Source organism: Mobula hypostoma, chromosome 14 (assembly GCF_963921235.1).
Source record: "Mobula hypostoma chromosome 14, sMobHyp1.1, whole genome shotgun sequence".
NCBI lineage: Eukaryota > Metazoa > Chordata > Chondrichthyes > Myliobatiformes > Myliobatidae > Mobula > Mobula hypostoma.
The window spans coordinates 24,082,294-24,103,638 of record NC_086110.1 but is presented as its reverse complement, the minus strand read 5'-3'; the positions used below and the strand labels follow the sequence as shown (position 1 = coordinate 24,103,638).

The 21,345-nt window shown below is 41.3% G+C and overlaps 1 protein-coding gene across 3 annotated transcripts in view; it reads right to left on the bottom strand.

The window, feature by feature from the left end:
• esrp2 (epithelial splicing regulatory protein 2) overlaps window positions 1–21,345 on the bottom strand; it is a 36,674-nt gene that overhangs the window by 4,973 nt on the left and 10,356 nt on the right. For 2 of the 3 annotated variants that reach the window (XM_063066815.1, XM_063066814.1), the window contains 11 exons: window positions 20,936–21,050; window positions 20,112–20,210; window positions 19,974–20,028; window positions 19,463–19,573; window positions 10,517–10,649; window positions 9,194–9,236; window positions 7,226–7,527; window positions 5,577–5,795; window positions 3,138–3,336; window positions 2,319–2,511; window positions 1,981–2,158 (listed from right to left, as the gene is read on the bottom strand). In XM_063066815.1, coding sequence (XP_062922885.1) covers window positions 1,981–2,158; window positions 2,319–2,511; window positions 3,138–3,336; window positions 5,577–5,795; window positions 7,226–7,527; window positions 9,194–9,236; window positions 10,517–10,649; window positions 19,463–19,573; window positions 19,974–20,028; window positions 20,112–20,210; window positions 20,936–21,050 — 1,647 coding nt within the window. The remainder of the gene's footprint in view (window positions 1–1,980; window positions 2,159–2,318; window positions 2,512–3,137; window positions 3,337–5,576; window positions 5,796–7,225; window positions 7,528–9,193; window positions 9,237–10,516; window positions 10,650–19,462; window positions 19,574–19,973; window positions 20,029–20,111; window positions 20,211–20,935; window positions 21,051–21,345) is intronic. The other variant, XM_063066816.1, reaches the window with a different exon arrangement.

The window sequence follows — 21,345 nt, the reverse complement described above, 5'->3', positions numbered from 1 at the left end:
CCCCCATTATGGAATGAGATGGCAGGAGGAGCAGCAAAGAGACAGACAGATCCAGAAAAATTATTGAAAACATAAACATTAGCTCAAATCTCCTAAACTACATATCCAATCATAAACATATGGAGTCAGGGCAGTTGAAAATTTGGCAGTCTTAATTTTCCTTGCTGAAAATTTAATCCAATACAATCTCAGTAGTTCGGGAGAGAGCGGGGAACAAACATTTTAAAGTCCCCATGCAGATTTTTTGTATGAAGCACAGACCAGAAACTATAAGTTAGGTTAAATTTCCTTCCTTACAAGCAATACATCAGGTCTGGTTCTGTTAAATTCTCTGAAATATCATGTGTTCTGAGGGTCTGATATCTGGTGGAACGAGAAAATAACATTTGATTATACTGCCCATCTTATTCAAAGAGAAAGAGACAACAATTAACACAGTTCACTGGGTTGGGGGAAGGAAATAAAATAATTTTAGGATATCAGCTATTAGGGACCTTTTTATATTTAACTCCTAACATAGTGGGAATTCAGAATGGACTCAAATCAAAGATAGATTCTATATTCTCCAGAATCAGCTTGGGGTTCAGTGGAAACAAAATAATTTACACATTCAAATGGAATGAGAACAAGGCTTTTTAAGAATTAAGATTTTTCATCACAAGCTGATTAGTTGGTGACAATCCCATGGGTAAGGAATGGGACTAAAGTTAAAATCAGTGCTAATGTCCACTGAAAATGGAAGGAACATCTTGCTCCTCAGAATTTAGTTTCACCAATTTTATTGAGATGGTGCAACAACTAGTAGCAGCTGCCAACACCAGTGACCTGGGTACAATCCCAATCTCCAGTGTTATACACAAGGCGTTTGCACGTCCTCCTAGTGGGTTTCTGCTGACTGCTCCAGTGTCCTCCCACATCCCAAAAGATGCAGGCCGATAGGTTAATTATCCCTTGTCTGTAGATGAGTGTTAAACTCTGGGGAAGCAGATGGAAAGGTGGGGAGAATGGTACAGCATTATTATGTGAGGAGGGGTTTAACTCACCTGATGACTTCCATGCTGTTTGACTCTATAGCTACAAGTGTGAACAGTGGAAAAGCACCCATAATTTTTAAGATACACATTTAAACTACAATTGAATGCGTTTAATTAGTGTGCAAAATAAAATTTTCCACTGGATGAAAGATAGCAACTTTAGATTTGCACACCATATACTCTAGCACAACAACACTCCATTTGACAATTTTACTGAAAGGATTTAAATTAATTTCAATTACTAAGGACAGGTATAAGTTGATACAAGATCTTGAACTTAAAAAGTAGTTAGTAAGATAACTGAAGCAAAGCAGCAGATTACAAGAAAGGCCATGATGCAAAGCTTGGTGCTAAGACATTAAATTTTTTGAGTATTGCAAAGAGACTCGTTAGTATTGAGATAGAGCATTTTAATGGCTCAGAAAGGTGACTTGTACTACAGCAGGTCTGGTATTACTGCAACTGCTTATTAGACTGTTCAAGACATGCAGTACAAAACCTCCAAAACCAAAAGGGATTCCATGTAAGGGAAGGGAACCCAAAACCAACCATCTGATTTCTCCCAAAACTGGAATGAAGACTAAATTAGATCATCATTAACAGCTGACAGATCAATACCCACGTGAAGTGCAACTTTTCACAGTATTCCCATTTTCACAGGGCCATACCAAGCTAGAGGCGGTTCCAAAATGCATTCACTTTAAGATCAGCACGCCATTCAACACATCCAGGAGAGCGAGAGAAACAGAATGCACGAGAAAAAAAATTCTTAGTTAGACATCCTTAGGCCTTGGCCAACAGGTGAACTGCAACACCAACACGCTAAGGCTTCATAGCTGCACTGCAATCTTAAAAACGACACTCAGGTAAAAATGTCCTCAAATCAAAAGGAGCGATGCAGCTCGGGAGAAGGTCCTCAAAAGGAGAGCAGATTAATGGTGTTTACCTGATATCCTTGGAAGAAGCTAAGGATGTCTTTCGTTGCAATGTTATAAGGCAGGCCCTGCATGCGGACAAGTGCACCTGGCTGTGGTAACATGGCGTGGGTTGCCGACGACGCCGCAGCAGCTATGGCTGCCTGCGGGGCTGCGAAGTATCCAACCGTCGTCGGGGATACCGGAGGGCTGAAAGTTAACACCAAATATTCTTAGAGAAAGGCGACGCACGCAAGAATCAGCACCCTCCTGCGTGCCTACGCACAAGCCGATCTAAATTTTAAATGGGCGCTGCGCGCCACAATATCAGGAACAATATGAGCAAAAAGGAGTCCACTGAGAAAGTTACCTTGGATAGTAGGTCGTGTAATTCATATAAAGCTGAGTGGCTGTTGCCTGAGCAGGGTAATAGGCAACTGCGGGTGGCGCCGGCTGAGCTGACCGTGCTGGAGCCAAGAGGGCCTGCGGTTGATAGAGGGCCGCCTCAGCTGGTATTACAGCAGGCCCGGGCGAGAATGTCGGGTACGTTGGCGGCGAGAGACCTGAAACACAGATAGCAAAGTGTGCAACTGAGAGCAGAACGGAGGCTTATGATCAGTGTGTTTAAATGTCCCAAATATGTATGCGTGTAATTAGTATTCAAAGGGGTCTGCACTCTGCAGGCAGCCGCTGCGCACTCTATGTCAAATGTATCGAATTTTGCATTCATGCATCTTCTTGGGTAATTTGATTTATCCCTGCATTTTGACTCGGAAAAAAAACTGGCCACTTTAGTGAAAGGCAAAGGTTAATCCAAACATTTTATGGCATCGTGTTAAAGCGTTTCCGAGACTGCACCCCATCCTCAACCCATGAGCATCATCTCCAAAAATTTTCAAAATCCTACAACCCGGCAGACCTACTGCAGAGCTCCAGAAAATACCAAAAAGCAAAAGTCGCCCAGTACAAAACCCAATTTTGCCATTTGGTGAAGTGGGGAAGGGAGGGCAAGGCGTGGGGAGACAACGGAAAAAAAAAAATCAAAACCTCCATTCATTCTCAAGCCTCGATTGATGAAATATTGATCACGGCAAACCAGACAAAGATGAAAAGGTAAACGAAGCTACAGCCTCCACCTACCACAATTTCAGCCTTTAGCAGCAAGAGAGCGTCAGAATTCAAAACTTACATGGTAACTTACATGGCGGCGGAGACAAGCCACTACGATTTAAAGTGCCACCCATTAAAACATAGCTCATTTCATCTCCGGAGCACTGAAACACTTCCACATATCTGTCCTTCATTGTCTTCTTGTGACATTTCTGTGCAACCAAGAAGGCACGGTCTGGGGACTTCATCTGAATAAAAGCGTCACCTGAAGGTCGGCCCTAGGATAAGTGTGGGGAGGGGAGAGCGGATAAGGAGAAACAGCAGTTCAACATTGAGCCTGTTGCAAATTATAGTCAAAAGAATCAACATTTTACATAGATACAGTACAGTGAATCTACTAAAATCACACCTGCAGCTGGCTCAACCTAAAGCCACATTTACAGATTCTGGCTTACAAGGACTTCCAATAACTCTGCTATCAGGATAAAACATAACCCGCCTGGACATCGCCTACTTCCAATAATGAATGTTTAGGAGTGGTTGCAGTGCTTTTTTTAAAAAAACTACGCACAGTTGTGAAAATACTCCATGCTTGGGCAGTTTCATGAATTATCATTGAAACAAATCTGCACACTAATTAGGCAATTCAACAATGCTATTTCTGCTTAACGAATGAACTTCAGTGTTGCTCAGGACTTGTGAGTGCTAACAGGTCTGCGTTACTCAAAATGAAACACGTGACATTTTGATTTTAGGAAATAGAAGATATGAATTGAACTGAGTTAAGTGCATTAGTCCCAAGTATAAATTTAAAGTAATAAACTCAGAATATATTCAAAAATATTTAAAACAATATGGTCAAATTAATCTTGGTAGAGTTAGTGAATTAAAAATATTCTTCCAATACCTACTGAGGAATAAAAGCATAGAGTATAACATATTGAACTTTCCTTTAAAAATGCAGAAAATTGCTTTATCTACTCAAAAATTTATAGATAAGAGTCCAAAGTACTTAGACATTAATATATGTCAATGCAGGATATACAGGACCTCCACAGCTTACAAACACCCAAGTAATGTACATATGAACATTACGTACATGTGGACACAACCTGTACACGAGAACAGGAGACTGATGGGATGGAATTGCTTGCTACTGCGGAACCACAGGCTGGCAGCTGTTTGCAGCCACATTTGCACTTACAAACAGCTCACAGGAATGGAACCTTGCTATAAACTGCGGACAACCTGCATGAGCTCTTAAAACATCACTAGTTGGAGGATATAGTAGAATGAATGTAAACAGCTGAGAGATGGAGTTAGACAAGAGATTATAAAATGACTGTACAAGAAACTTCAAAGCTACTGCCAGCCAAAAGAAAGATAGTTAAATATAGAAAGAGCTTCCTTGCAACTATTGTTTAATTATTAATCAATGATCAAGATAGCCATCAGATACCTTCTAAATGTATACTGCAAAGCTGAATCATAGTATTATTCTCTTCACGGAGTGGCACTATGCAAGAGGACTTCAATCCCAAACAAGTTTTAACTCTAGACCAAACCTCCACAGCCATCACTCCTTACTAATCGCTGGAGAAAAGGCATTGAAAATGAGAATCCTAGCAAAATATTATGTAAGAAATACTTCTGAACAATACAAAATCTAACTTGCTGATACAAGTTCCAAGTTTTATGAAACTATAATTCAAAGCCCGATTAATATAACCAAAGTACTTTTACGACAAATGTAGATTTTTCAGAAACGTTGAAGCTTAGTATACACTGTAGCTTTGGTTGGACTGTGGCGAGGAGAATATAACAGAGCCAGCAGGTATCTAGGGTGAATTCTTATCAGAAGGCACACCTATAAGAATGCCCATTGCAAATGTATCCATGAATTAGAAATGCTAACGTACATCTAGTCACTGTACAAATTAGAACCAAATTAAAAACTCAACCGAATAAACTGCAACAAATGCCACTCAAGTCTACACAAGCTATTGGATCTGAGTCACGGCAACTTTTAATCTCTAATGCCTTAAACTGCATCAAACATGCAATTTTATTTGAAGTTTACTTGTCCATGACCAACATATCTAGCAGCCATAGCCCAAACACCAAATTCAAAGCACTCCAACATGGGCAACTTCCAAAGCTTTGATGGAAATCTATACCAGGGCAACTTTCTGGGAGACAAAAAGGCAGGTGTTAAACCTTAATAGGAATTAATCTGCAGTCGTCCACAAACCCAAGAAAATAATCTATAGCCTACAGAATGTTGGTGAACCCATTTATCAAGAAAATATACATAAATAGATTTATATACAGATAATTGGATTTACATGTTAGAAGAGACCTGATTGAAGGGGGTGTTTAAATAGAAGACAAATAATGTCAAACTCCAGAGATATTAAAGTGAATCACCACATCAAAATTCTCCTTCAGCAAGTCAAGTCTTAACTAGAAGTATGCATTCTCAAAGAGTAATGATAAAAATGAGATGATTTTGAATTACCTGTTGATTCAGCACCATGTGAACACCGTGTGGTTTTATGTCAACTGTAAATTCTCCCATGAAGTCCAGAATATCCTCGATGCTTGCTGTGTAGGGGAGGCCACGTAGACGAATACAATCTCTGGTACTTCCAGTGGCAATGAACGGCTGAGGTATCACAGGGATTATTGGAGCAGGGAGTGTTGAAATTAATGGCGTAGACATGTATCGATTTAACACCTGGGATGTTGGAGGTGGGAAGAAACACTTCTAATTATTTAATATTTCTACAGTTTTGCAACATTACACCAACACAAGCATGCACATGATGCATTTATGTTTCAGCAAGAATCTCTGCTAGTTTAGTACAGGGCTAGTGTCAGAACCCGACTCAATGTCAATAACAGGAAGTGAGATCCTCTCTCAAAAAGGGATCAATTTGCCAGGAGTCTCACTGAGACCCGGCTGAAGACCAACCCTGTTGCGTCTTAGTGCCTTGTACTAATGAAGCATCATAAAATATACAGCAGGGCACACAAAACACAGGAGGAAGTCAGCAGGTCAGGGAGCATCTATGGGAAGGGAATAAACAGTAGACGTTTTGGGCTGAGACCCTTCATCAGGACTGGAATAAGGGGAAGAGAAGGAGTACAAGCCAAAATGCGATAGGTGAAGCCAAGTGGCTGGGAAGGGGGGAATGAAGTGAGAAGCTGGGTGGTAAAGGTAAAAGGCTGAAGGAGTCATTTAAGAAAATACGTGACTGGTGAATAGTTACAAGATAATTACCATTACTTTCACTGGAATAATAATTTCAAAATCTATTGGAAGTTAATACATTATAACCAGACATCACTTTGAGGCATCCACTTCCAAAAAAGTGAACATTGTTAGAAAGAGATGCAACTCCAGATATCTTTGCTGAGAACTACAGGTCGTCCCCAGGACACAGAGGCGATCGTAACCCGGACAGCTCACAAGTCAGAAATGCACCTGTGAACCAAGTCCCCAGGAGGCAGAAGAGGTCTGCAGCGACTGACCAATCCATCACACCAATACCATGGCGTAGAACGTTCAGTCAGCACTTAAAGACAAATATGACTTATGAGCAGCTGCTTAATGTAAAGGTCAGATAGGACACTCCACCTTAAACTACAATTCACAGAAGTTGCTGCACTAGTCTTGATTGCAATCAGTACTCATCGCTTGCTGCAAGCAAAAGGTATGCAAAAAGATGTTGTGCAAAACAACAGTTGCTCCACATCTTCCCTCAAGACTTTGCTTATGCAAATACTTCGTTGGAACCAAGAAAAAAAAAGCACCAACCAGAGGGAAACCTGCTACTAACTGGAACGATTCCTTCTTCTACAAAGCAGGTGCAGTAAGTGGTGGAAGCAGATTCTAAAACAGCTTTCCAAAGTGAATTTAATGGACATCGTTTGTTTGAACGTTTGCAGTGTTAGGGGATGACTGCTCCCACTGAAATGACACAGGTTTTTCAGGAAAACTGCCTGCCCTGTGCCATTTTGAGTTGAAATTACAGTGGAACGGGAAGGGTAGTGAATGGACAGAGGGAGACAGACCCATAAAGGGAGGACAAATACTTATATCCATTCTAATTTAGTTAGAACAATACTCCTGTGCAAACATCACATGCAGGAAGGGATACATACCTGTTGAACTTCTGCTGCAGTGCTTCTGAACAGCTCTATATAACGTTTCCCCAGTATTTCCTTGTGTTTCTTAAGTGCATTCTGAGCAAATTCTTCACATGCGAACAGTACAAATGCATCCCCAGTTGGTCTCCCATCAGGGTATTTCACAAAGAGGAGCCCCTCCTTTTCACCTGTAACAGGACACTCCTTTCCAAAAAAGCCAAGGACATCCTCTGTTGTGGCTGTGAAAGGTAAGCCACGCATTCGTATTATAACTTGGTTTTCCTTCGACAAAAATTGTGCCACTTCATTTGAGGTACCTGTAATTTAAAATAAAATTCATAATGCAAGATACCAGCGTAGCATTTACACAACTGGCCCCCTTTTACTTTTTACTGAATCAAAAATAGTAACTGCAGAAAACAAAAACTACACAAATAAATCTCCAAACAAATCTTGAGCTGATCACAATGGAATTGCAAAATTTGATTACTAATACTTACTTATTCAACAGTAGTATGTTATATAGCAATATGCCATAAAATGACAGGAATGTTGTGTAATAACAGAATTTAAATCCAAATTCGACAGGAAGATGTTTAATGATACCCACGATTATTAGGAAATAAGACATATGCTGCCAATGGAATCCTTGAAGGACTTTCCTTTCGAATAGTCTCCTCCTCACGAAGAGTTATGACAAAACACAAGGTGGAGGAAATCTCAACTAGGTAAGACCACATACAGCTGAATATTAAAAATGCCAGAGTTTTCATGCTAAACTAACCCAGGATGCCTGGTGAACAATAAATACTGGTCAGAGCTCCTCAGCAGCTTCCTTTCACCTTATGGCCCATCTGCAGCTGGAAAGCCTCATTCAGGATTTACCTTTAGATATTGTTACATTTGACCATTGCCTTACTGATCCATTCCTCCCAACCCACCTCCTGAGCCTGCCGATCCCAGACTGCCATCCAAAAAAGCAAAATGATTTTAAAAGTGTTTCCTAGCCACTTCCATATTTCCACATTTCCAGCCGCAGTCACGGATGTTGAAGGACAATCTCCCTCACAGACAGGGACTTCTATCTCCTACAGGCCAACTCCACAGAAGCTTTCTTCATCCCAGCTAATCAGCTTTCCTCACTTGTTCTTCCTTTCTCTCCCACCCACTGGGTGTAATCACTGCCACGCAGACTTAATCAAATGAAAATATAATGTTCTTCTCAGCAGCGATTATGGTGTTACAGTAGGACTGTTTGTGGTAGACTGATCCCAAAAAAGTTAGTGTCACAGTAGCATTACAAGTGCACAGATATACAAATATTAGAAGTAAGAAAGAATAAAAAATAAGTTACCTTAAAAATAAGATGTGCTACACTTCCAAGACAAAGATTACAAGATTTCCAAGTTCACATTGATAAGATGGTAGTGTAAGAACTATCATAATATTATACAGTAATGAGTGCACACTCACACCATCCAGATCAGTGATGGTAGTATGGCACAGGGTATCCGCGACAGCAGAGTGTGGTAAACAGAGTTAATCAGAGCTTAAAACAGAGGTTAACAACAGTCTAACAGGAGGGGGTCATCACTTCCCCGGGTATAGCTGACTCATTACGAAGCCTAATGGCAGAGGGCAAGAATGACCTCGTATAGCGCTGTTTGGAGCAACGCAGTTGTCTTCGTCTATCGCTGAAAGTGCTCCTCTTTCAACACTAGATACACGATAGTGATCACTAGATAGGAAAAGCATTGAGAAACCACATATCGCGTGACAAGTGGCAAACCAAGTGCCAACCCAATGAGCCAAGGCCTCAGATCTGTAACTTACTATGATTTTTTTTTCCCGGCAAAGTCCCAGGCATAATGCATTAGAAGATATTTAAAACTCACAGCCAAATTAAAAATGTTTTTTTGACCAGGAGTCTTTTTGTTTTACATCTCTCCTTTTTTTAAAGCCATGAATTTTCGCAAACCTTACCTCCAGCTATTTTTAGGAATTCTTCTCCAGTGGCCTTGTACACCTGGAAAGTAAGTTTGATATAAATCAAACATTGATTTTAAAGGAGAAAACAAAGCTTAAAATGAGAAATTAAATAATAAGCACAGAAGTCTGAAGATGCTGGAAATTCAAAAGCAACACACACAAAATCTGTGGAAATGAATAAACAGTCGACATTTTGGGCCTAGACCCTTCATCAAGACTGGAAAGGAAGGGAGAAGAAGCCAAAATAAAAAGATGGGGAGGGAGGGGAAGGTTTGCTAGAAGGTGATAGGTGAAGCCAGGTGGGTGGGAAAAGTGAAAGGCTGGAGAGGAAGGAATCTGATAGGGCAGGAGAGTGGGCCTTGTGAGAAAGGGAAGAAGTAAGAGAACCAGAGGTGATAGGCAGATGAGAAGAAGAGACAAAAGTCCAGAGTGGGGAATAGAAGATGGGGGAAGTGGGGAAGGGATTTTTTTTAAAAAACAAAAGGGCGATCAACATTCATGCCATCACGCTGAGGGCTACCCAAACAGAATGATGTGTTGCTCCTCCACCTCAAGAGTCACCTCATTGTGGCGGAGAGGCGGCCATGGACTAACATGTCAGAATGGGAATAGGAATAGGAATTAAAACGGTCGACCACTGGGAAGTTCTGCAGTCGGCGCATGGAGTGGAGGTGCTCCACAAAGCCGTCCCCCAATTTACGATGGGTCTCATGAGTGTAAGGGGTGGGGGGAGGGCCACAACGGGAGCACTGGATACAACAGATTGGCAGGCAAAGTGTTGGCTCAACTATAAGGTCTCTTTACGGCCCTGAATAGAGGCGAGAGAGGAGGCGAACGGGCAGGGTGCAGCACTTTGGCTGCTTGCAAGGATAAGTGGGGAGGGGTGAACGGACAAGGGAATCTCAGAGGGAGCAACCCCTATGGAAAGCGGGGGGGGGGGTTCAGATTGTAAATACGTGGCTGATGGTACAATCCTTTTGGAGATGGCGGAAAATGACGTTGGGTGTGGAGGCTCATGGGGTGGTAGTTTAGGAAAACAAGAACTCTATTCCCATTCAGGTGGTGGGAAGACGGGGTGAGCGCAGATATCCAGGGAATGGAGGAGATGCAGGTGAGGGCAGCATCGATGGTGAAGGAAAGGAAACCCTGTTGTTTTGAAGGAGGACATCTCTAATGTCCTGGAATAGAAAGCCTTATCCTGGGAACATGTGCAACTGAGATGAAGGACCTGAGTAAAGGGAACAGCATTTTCACAGGAGACAGGGTGGGAAGAGGTATAGTCAAGATAGCCGTGGGAGTCAGTAGGATTGATCCCACCTCAATGTATCGGCTCCCCATATGATGTTTGTGTCTCTCCAGTGCAAGATCCCTCTGTTCGCGATTGATGAATCTGACAAGAGCTTCTCCATTTCTTCTTCCTTGAGAATTCAGGCACAGTGCAACACCACCCCTTCAATAAATCCAGAGAGATTCCATTAACAAAATATCCTCATTTCATTCCAGTACCACCACTGACCAATCCAACAGTAACAAACCCATTTAAAACTTGCTTTTAACAACTTAAGTATCATATCAATAATTGATTACCTAGATGCTACTCAACCATTTTCTGTACAATGCTGTCATGTAATGCTGAGACTTAATAAGGCATTGGTCAGACCACATTGGGAGCAGTTTCGGCCCCATATCTAAAAAAGTGCCTCTCAAAGTCCAACCCTATGTTCCCATTGTGAGAGGTGGAAAAGAGTAAGGCTGGCCAAGGGAGCTCTGGTGAAGCTGTATAGGCCAATCCCCTGTAGAGTGGATGCAATGGATCGCAGAAGCATTGATAATCTCCAACCATACCAACGATTTCAGAGGACAATGGAGACAGGAGGTCATCGATGGCCTGTGTGCCATTGGGAGCTAAAGGCCCAAGTAACTGATAGCTCTGGGCCTGTACTTGCTGAAATTTCAGAGACTGTTGGGGGTGGGGGAGAAAATCTCATTGAAGCATTCTGAACATTGAAAGGCCTAGATGGAGTGGCCGTGGAGAAGATGTTTCCTTTAGTGAGGGAGTCTAGGGCCAGAGAACACAGCCTCAGAATAGAGGGACATCTTTTTAGAACTGAGATGATGAGGAACTTCTTCAGGCAAAGGGTGCTGAAACTGTGTGATTCATTGCCACAGACAGCTGTGGAGGCTAAGTCATTGGGTATATCTAAAGTGAAGGACGATAGGTTCCTAATTAGCAAGGGTGTCCAAGGTTATAGGGAAAAATCAGGAGAACCGGGTTAAAAGGGATAATAAGTCAGCCATGGAATGGCGGAACAGATTAAATGGGAATTATACTCTTATATCTTATGATAGAAGGATGAACACTTGCAGTTTTCCTTTGCCAACTCATTTACCCATTGACCAGGAAGACCATAAGAATAATCCTCAATCTGTGTGGCTCCTCCCATGCTTTGGAATGGGTATTACAAACAGTCTCAGCACACTGATGTATTGCAAAATAAAAGTAAAGACTTCAGAGCAAGATTGCTACACAAGAAGGACACCAGGGATTTCTGTCTACTTTGTTTCATGTAAACATGGCCATCTCCCACCATTTTGGATTCAACGCTGCAGAAGGATGGCTTTATCATTCTCCGCAGAGAAAAGACAGCTCACTATTTTAAAAGGTAGAGGAGGTACAGTATGCTTTATGATTAACTCATCGTGGTGTTAGACATGGTGGTCCTTTCTCTGTCCAGCATCAATGACACCTTCAAAAGGTGATGTTTCAAAAAGGCAGCACCCATCTATCACCCAACATGCCTTCTTCTCATTACTGCCATTAAGGTGGTGGTACAGGTGTACCTGAAGACATATGCTCAGCAATTCATGAACAGCTTCTTCCCCTCTGCCATCAGATTTCTGAATGGACAATGAGTGCATGAACATTGCATATTTTTCCCTCTTTTTGGACTATTTTTATACTTACTGTAATTTATAGATTTTTAAATTATGTATTGCAATGCTGCAAACCAAAACTTCACAACATAAGCCAGTGATATTAAAATTGATTCTGATTAAATCACAGAAATAAAGAATCTCTATCCAGCAACGCTAACAGTAGTGGGTGGAGATCCTATCAATTCAATTGCAGTTTCAACCTGGTTAAGAATTGGTTGATAATAAGGTGATGCATGAACAATTACTTGCCCAAGAAGTGAATAATGGTTTTTGGAGGAGGGGAGGGAGAAGAGAACAATCCTTCAGATAAATCTCATGCCTTTAAAAGAGAAAATTGAGAAAGCAAGTATCTTTCAATTTTTGTTTTGTGCAGTCAATCACCAAAGACCAATAAATGTCATCCATAATGTCCAATCCTCTTACACTTATCACAGAGTATCAATTGTGGAAATTTACACCTTCAGATTATTAATTCATACTTTTTTGTGGATCAGGTCATCAATGCCAGCATTTATTGGAGGTGGTGGTGAGCCATCCTTTGAACCTCCGTATTGGGCAGGGACTTCCAGGAGCAATGATGCAGAGAGAGCAACGATAGACTGGTAACACACTTCAACATTGGGACGGTGTGCAACTTGGGCAACACGCAAAGGTTGGCATTTCCATACAACAGAAGCCCCAATCCTTTTTGGAGTTTGTGAGTTTGGGATCTGGGTGATGGAGTGGAGATACATCTCTACCAAGGGAGGTGTAAGGTGCTCCTTCTCTCAGCTAGCCTGCAGGTCTCCCTTGGGCAAGGTGTAGCACCTGCTTTGTGCCGCCCTCCCCCCCCCACCTCCAATTAGTTTCATGTGAAGACATGGGAGCAGCTGGTGGACAGCTGTATGTCCTGGAACTAGAATATTAACTACTGTACCTTCCTTTGTACAAAGTAAAATTCCAACTCCTTGATTTCATTCTACTTCCATCTCAAGCCAACCTTTTTAGACATTCCATATATTGCTCTTTGTTGCAGACTGCTTTTTCTACAAAGATGGTCATTCGTTCTCACTACCCTCCACTGATTCCCAGAAACAGCTCTATTGTTCGTCCCAGTTCCCACTCTACTGTTTACATCTCCCAATATCCTAATCACACTTCCACGTCAATTCTCCCCTATTTTGCATTCCTCCGCTTTACCAGAAGCCACATGCCATTAGTTGCCTGTGCATTCTTCATGGGAAAATTCAAGACAATCATCCTATGATAATGTCCAGGAAGGCTGTGAAAAGATGCAGCTAAGGAAATGAACAACCAAGAGTAAAGTCAAATGATGTAGAATTACACCAGGTCAATCATGGATTAAAGAACATTGAGAGATTCAACTAACCACCAATTTGGTGAGCCAGAGCTTCACAAAGCTTTAAATGTGGAAGCAAGGAAAAAGCATCAAATACAAATGCTACAATTTTTTTTTGGGAAAATAAAATTTAAAGTGGTAAAAGTGGATTGTTATGAATTACTGATTAACGGCAAAAGAAATTTATGATTAGTGCTCAAAGCATAAATAGATAATGTTATTTGATATATGCACAAGACCCTGTAATCAATTCCATCAAAGCTACTTAGAATATTTAAGGAATAGTCAAGCACAAGATTTACAGAACTATGTCCTGATGAATGGTATTGGCCCAAAATGCTGGCTCTTTACTCCTCTCCCTGGATGCTGTTTGACCTGCTTTGTGTGTTATAAAGTTCATAAAATCCTGATGGAGAGGCCATAGAATTAGTCCCTAACCCCTTTTCTTTTCACTTTTATCCTTTTTGGCATTTATCCTTGATTGTGCTCCCACTGCTTTTTTTTTGTTAGTATTTTGCGAATCTCAACAATTCACTATATTTTGCTTTCTTGATGGCTCAGGCCATTAAACAGATTATGTATATCTGTCGACTGACCATTTCCTCTTTATCAATTATTGTTGCAAACTTCCTCCTGTTAAGCTTTGCTCCAAAGCAAAACAACTCATCTCAGAATGCTCAAGCAAGTGGTACCAAGTGAAATAAGTTTATTCTACACCCTAAAGGTTTGGATGTCCTTCATACGTGTGGTGAAATAGATACTATTTGAAGCTTGAGAAGTTCCAAATCAAATGCTTTATGCTTCCTCCTTGCTATTGTACAGTGAAATTAAGATGTCTATGTGCACCCACATTAATTTGTTCTAACATCCCTTCTAGTTTGTTAATATTGCCTGTCCTCATTCTTCCCAACTGTAGCATTTTACACAGAACACTGCTCTGCCCTGTATTGTTTCATAGTTCTCTACATGCACACCAACGCCTGAATGCTATGTATTTCCACGTCCTCTCCACAGCAGATTTTGAAATTATGCCCAATACTCCAGTTCAGATCTTTAGCATCAAAAACTATCAAAGTCATTTGCTCTGGGGACCACCACAGCCTGCAACCATTCACATCATCTGATCAGTTTTGTATCCCCTATCCTTTTAAATTCTGCTTCTAGGAATCTCTGACAGGCTGAGAAAGGATCATTATTTCCAAACACAGTTGAGAATGAAATTATCCCGGACAGGCCCAGCCCATAATCTGAGCTGATTTTGACTTCAGATGACCCACTAAAATATCCCTCCCTAACATGACCAACCGCAACCAACTGAGATATCAGCATGTTCAAGCAGTAGACTAAAAAGTCCTGACCATTACCCGTTCTTCATAAAATGGAACATAACATTGGATGACAAAGATTTTGCTTCCTGAATACTTCTGGGTGTATTTCATGGATTTTGGATGACTGATCATGAAAATCACCATGAAATTTCCCCATCACACACCATTAAAAAATTGCCTAAATTTGTTATTTCAATTCATAATTCAAGTCAGAATAACTTATGCAAAGATTAAGGAAGGTGTTTTTGTTGGTCCACCAAACAAAGAACTCAATGACAGGAAATTCAAAGAACTTCTAATGCGACAGGAAAAATTCGCAAGGAAGACAAAGGTATTGTCGAAATTTTTTTTGGCAACTACAGGGCACCAAACTATGTGCAGCTGGTTGACAACATGCTTCAAGCATACAAAACCATGAAGTACAACCTGTCACTAAAAATTAATTTTCTGCATACCCATTTAGACTTCTTCCCTACAAATCTTGGCGCTGTCAGTGACGAGCCAGTGAAAGGTTTCATCAGAACATTGCCGTCATAGAGAAACGGCATCAGGGCAACTAGAATCCATCAATGTTGATTATTGTTGGATGTGATTAAACACATCGATGAAGGTAGAGCAGTAGATGTAGTGTATATGGATTTCAGCAAGGCATTTGATAAGGTACCCCATGCAAGGCTTATTGAGAAAGTAAGGAGGCATGGGATCCAAGGGGACATTGCTTTGTGGATCCAGAACTGGCTTGCCCACAGAAAGCAAAGAGCAGTTATAGATGGGTCATATTCTGCACAGAGGTTGGTGACCAGTGGTGTGCCTCAGGGATCTGTTCTGGGACCCCTACTCTTCATGATTTTTTATAAATGACCTGAATGAGGAAGTGGAGGGATGGGTTAGTAAATTTGCTGATGACACAAAGGTTGGGGGTGTTGTGGATAGTGTGGAGGGTTGTCAGAAGTTACAGTGGGACATTGACAGGATGCAAAACTGGGCTGAGAAGCGGCAGATAGAATTCAACCCAGATAAGTGTGAGGTGGTTCATTTTGGTAGGTCAAATATGATGGCAGAATATAGCATTAATGGTAAGACTTTTGGCAGTGTGGAGGATCGGGGGATCTTGGGGTCCGAGTCCATGGAACACTCAAAGCTGCTACGCAGGCTCTGTGGTTAAGAAGGCATACAGTGCATTGGCCTTCATCAACTGTGGGATTGAGTTTAAGAGCAGAGAGGTAATGTTGCAGCCGTATAGGACCCTGGTCAGACCCCACTTGGAGTACTGTGCTCAATTTTGGTCGCCTCATTACAGGAAGGACGTGGAAACCATACAAAGGGTGCAGAGGAGATTTACAATAGACAATAGGTGCAGGAGTAGGCTATTCGGCCCTTCGAGCCAGGACCGACATTCACTGTGATCATGGCTGATCATCCACAATCAGTATCCAGTTCCTGCCTTATCCCCATAACCTTTGATTCCGCTATCTTTAAGAGCTCTATCCATCTCTTTCTTGAAACTTGGCCTCCACTGCCTTCTGGGACAGAGCATTCCACATATCCACCACTCTCTGGGTGAAAAAGTTTTTCCTCAACTCTGTTCTAAATGGCCTACCCGGTATTCTTAAACTGTGGCCTCTGGTTCTGGACTCACCCATCAGCGGGAACATGCTTCCTGCCTCCAGCATGTCCAATCCCTTAATAATCTTATATGTTTCAATCAGATCCCTCTCATCCTTCTAAATTCCAGTGTATACAAGCCCAGTCGCTCCAACCTTTCAACATATGACAGTCCTGCCATCCCGGGAATTAACCTTGCGAACCTACGCTGCACTCCCTCAATAGCAAGAATGTCCTTCCTCAAATTTGGAGACCAGAACTGCACACAATATTCCAGGTGTGGTCTCACCAGGGCCCTGCTGCAGAAGGAACTCTTTGCTCCTATACTCAATTCCCCTTGTTATGAAGGCCAGCATGCCATTAGCTTTCTTCACTGCCTGCTGTACTTGCATGCTTGCTTTCAGTGACTGATGTACAAGAACACCTAGATCCCGTTGTACTTCCCCTTTTCCTAACTGGACTCCATTTAGATAATATTCTGCCTTCCTCTTCTTACCACCAAAATGGATAACCTCACATTTATCCACATTAAACTGCATCTGCCCACTCACCCAGCCTGTCCAAGTCACCCTGCATTCTCATAACATCCTCCTCACATTTCAGACTGCCACCCAGCTTTGTGTCATCGGGAAATTTGCTAATGTTACTTTTAATCCCCTCATCTAAATCATTAATATATATTGTAAACAGCTGTGGTCCCAGCACTGAACCCTGCTGTACCCCACTGGTCACCACCTGCCATTCCGAAAGGGACCCGTTAATCACTACTCTTTGTTTCCTGTCAGCCAGCCAATTTTCAATCCATGTCAGTACTCTGCCTCCAATACCACGTGTCCTAATTTTGCCCACTAATCTCCTATGTGGGACTTTATCAAAGGCTTTCTGAAAGTCCAGGTACACTACATGCACTGGCTCTCCCTTGTCCATTTTCATACAAACGTTTGTAGTTACATCCTCAAATAATTCCAGAAGATTAGTCAAGCACGATTTCCCCTTCGTAAATCCATGCTGACTCGGACCTATCCTGTTACTGCTATCCAGATGTGCCGTTATTTCATCTTTTATAATTGACTCCAGCATCTTTCCCACCACCGACATCAGGCTAACCAGTCTATAATTCCCTGTTTTCTCTCTCCCTCCTTTCTTGAAAAGTGGGACATCAGCCACCCTCCAATCCACAGGAACTGATCCTGAATCTATAGAACATTGGAAAATGATTACCAATGCATCCACGATTTCTAAAGCCAACTCCTTAAGTAACCTGGGATGCAGACCATCAGGTCCCGGGGACTTATCAGTTTTCAGACCCAACAGTCTATCCAACACCATTTCCTGCCTAATATAAATTTTATTCAATTCATCCATTACCCTAGGCCTTTTGGCCACTATTTTATCTGGGAGATTGTTTGCGTCTTCCCTAGTGAAGACAGATCCAAAGTACCTGTTCAACTCGTCTGCCATTTCCTTGTTCCCCATAATAAATTCACCCGTTTCTGTCTTCAGGGGCCCAATTGTGGTCTTAACTATTTTTTCCTTTTCACATACCTAAAGAAGCTTTTACTATCCTCCTTTATATTCTTGGCTAGTTTACCTTCATATCTCATTTTTTTCTCCGCGTATTGCCTTTTTAGTTACCTTCTGTTGCTCTTTAAAAGTGTCCCAATCCTCCAGCTTCCCACTCGTCTTTGCTATGTTATACTTCTTCTCTTTTACTTTTATACTGTCCATTACTTCCCTTGTCAGCCACAGCCTCCCCTTACTCCCCTTACTACAAGGATGTTGCCTGGACTAGGGAGCATTCCTTATGAGAATAGGTTGAGTGAACTCGGCCTTTTTTCCTTGGAGCAACGGAGGATGAGAGGTGACCTGATAGAGGTGTACAAGATAATGAGAGGCATTGATTGTGTGGATAGTCAGAGGCTTTTTCCCAGGGCTGGAAAGGCTAGCACAAGAGGGCACAGTTTTAAAGTGCTTGGAAGTAGGTACAGAGGAGATGTCAGGGGTAAGTTTGTTTGTGTTTTTTTTTAAACACGCAGAGAGTAGTGAGTGCGTGGAATGGGCTGCCGGCAGCAGTGGTGGAGACGGAAACAATAGGGTCTTTTAAGAGACTCCTGGATAGGTACATGGAGCTTCGAAAAAGAGGGCTATGGGTAAGCCTAGGCATTTTTCTAAGGTACGGACATGATCAGCAGATCTTTGTGGGCCGAAGGGCCTGTATTGTGCTGTAGCTTTTCCAGGTTTCTGTATCTACTTAAGCGAGAAGCCTCAGACACTGAGTACAAACGAAAATCAACAAAACGTTTATCCTTGAATGTCTTCCATGCAAATTTCTCCAGTCCCACTAGAAGTTCTTTGAATTGCCAGTCATTGATGACCGCTTTGATTGGTGGACCAACAACGCCTTCCTAAACGTTGGCATAAATTAATCTGACTTGAATTATGAATTGAAATAACAAAATTGCAAAGCATCAGCACCGTTAAGCAATTCAATACATTATATTCAATAAAAGTTGATTTCTTGTTTCTCCAAATTCCTATGTGATACAAGTAGTCTGAAATATAATTTCAAATATAGCGCTCAGCTTCAAGTGGTCTATCATAAACAAAAAAATTCCGAGGAAGCAACAATTTTGAAATAAATGTTGTCCACTGTAATTTATTGCAACAGCACCAGGCATCTGTTGGAGTACCTTCACCGTGAACAGAGCCCAGAGTTGCTTCATAGGATTAAGAAAAACAAGATGCCACAGTAGCAAGGGAAATATTAAGGATTACCAAAGACTTGATGAAGGTCATGATATGGATAGTCTTTACAAAATAGGAAAGTAGAGGGAACTCCAGTGAGCACATTGAGGAAACTCTTCTGACCTTGGACAGAATCAATATTTTCAACACAGCTCCTACCTACATCTTACCTATCCAGGTAGTTAATTAAATTAGACAAATGGAGGAAAGCCTTGTTAACTGTTTTTGACAAGTCAAATCACATACGGCTGTAAATTAAAGTGAATGCAACAGTCTGAGGTTTGGGCTCTTTTCCCAAAGCGCACTTACTTTGCTATGTTTAGTCCTTTGAAAAATCGTGCTATGTCTTGGTCGGACGACTGCCATGGCAAACCTCTGGCTCGAATTACTGTTTCACCATCTACTCCTTCAGCTTTGCTGCTGCAAGAGAGCATTTTCCAGCATCAGTGTTACCTCAGAAATGGCAGTTATACAATTCAAAACAATCCTTGATAATTACTGCCTCCACTAAAACCAATAATTGGGATCTTTCCCCACCCCCTCCAACTTCCATCCCTCAGGATTGTCAAAGATTCCATTCAGTTGTCCTTCAGAACTGCACAGCTCAAGATTCAGAAATGAATGGCCCATTTATGGTGAGACACTGAACCAATGGTTCCCTGAATTAGACTTTTGTTTCCAGATCTAGATTTTTAGCCTCACTGCACCTTTCTAACTTTGTCACACTTGAGCACAAATATCAAGTGTCAGTTTTTGTTTCTTCACTACAGTTTCCCCTAGAGGTATAACACCACAAGTCAGCAAGTGCACTATTACTTACCAGGGACCAGTTTCAAACTTGTAGTTGACTGATTCAAAGTTTTTGAACTGATAATCTGCAAAAGAAAGCAAATCTATCACGTCATCCAGTCTCTGTGACAGATTAAGAATGCTGAATTGGGCGTGTTATAACACTTACTGTAAGGCTCACTAATTAACTGCAAAATAACTGAACCCATGATGGTCACGTCAAATACACCAAACTCACTGACTGCATTGTCTGTGCTCAACTCCAAGTCTGTGCATTTCATTAAGGAAGATAGATTGACAAACATCAAGAACTGCATCCTTAAATGCAATCATTTATTACTTGCAACTCGGGGACAGTACGGGCAATAAAAACAGAAGTTACAAGACAAAAGAACAGAAGAGGGAGATATAGGCAAATAAAGTGGATTTCAAAACCCTCTGCCCTCTAATATCTTTCACAATTTATTCCCCTCCAAATACGCTGCCTGACCTGCTGGGTTCTTCCAGAATTTTGGGTGTATTACTCAAGACTTCTTGCATCTGTAGAATTTCATGTCTACCAAATATTCATGCCCCATTTATGCCCCTTGCACAATCAGAGATTGTAACACTGATTTCATTTTCATTGATCTAGTCTTCAATGAGTCAAAAAGTTTCACGATATATGGAAGGAGCAAAAAAAATGTAATATCTTTAAATTAACTGTGCAGGGGGAAAAGAAATGGTAAATGGTGGAGATCCTGCTCCAATTTTGATCACAAACTAATCAATGTATCACTTTGTATTATTTTCTATTTGGATTGCACAAAGATGAAATCTTCCACTTTATTTGTATCAGTGTGGTATTCATAAGTGGTTAATGATCAAATAAAGAACCCCATCTCAAACTTGCATCTGTTTCCAATTCTGGGATCACCATATAGAATCTACTGAAAAATCACAGCTTGCAGAAGTCTAGACACAAGACCAATGTTTAACCAAAGGGAAGGATACATTCTGCCATGGAACTGATGGATGTTTCTTTTGTAGAGGTTGCATCTGGGCAGCACTTCTCAAACTCCTTCTGCAGGTCATAAAACGAATAGAAACATTCCGGCAGCACCAAGTTCTGTAAATAAGAAATCAAAATCAAATTAACTTGAGCTGTCTTCCTCCATACCATATAACAAAATTCTTCCCCATAACACAAAACAAAATTTTTTAAAAATCATTTTACTGGGTGTATTAGATTTCTAGCAAAGAAACAATTTCTTGAACCAGATCCACAGATTTATTACCAGATCAATACTTCACATCATATAATAGTGATGATAAGCCAGATTCTGATAATAATTAGCCTAGAATAACAAGCACACCAGGAACAAGATGGAGCAGCTCTAAGCAGAAGCACCAGTGGGATTATC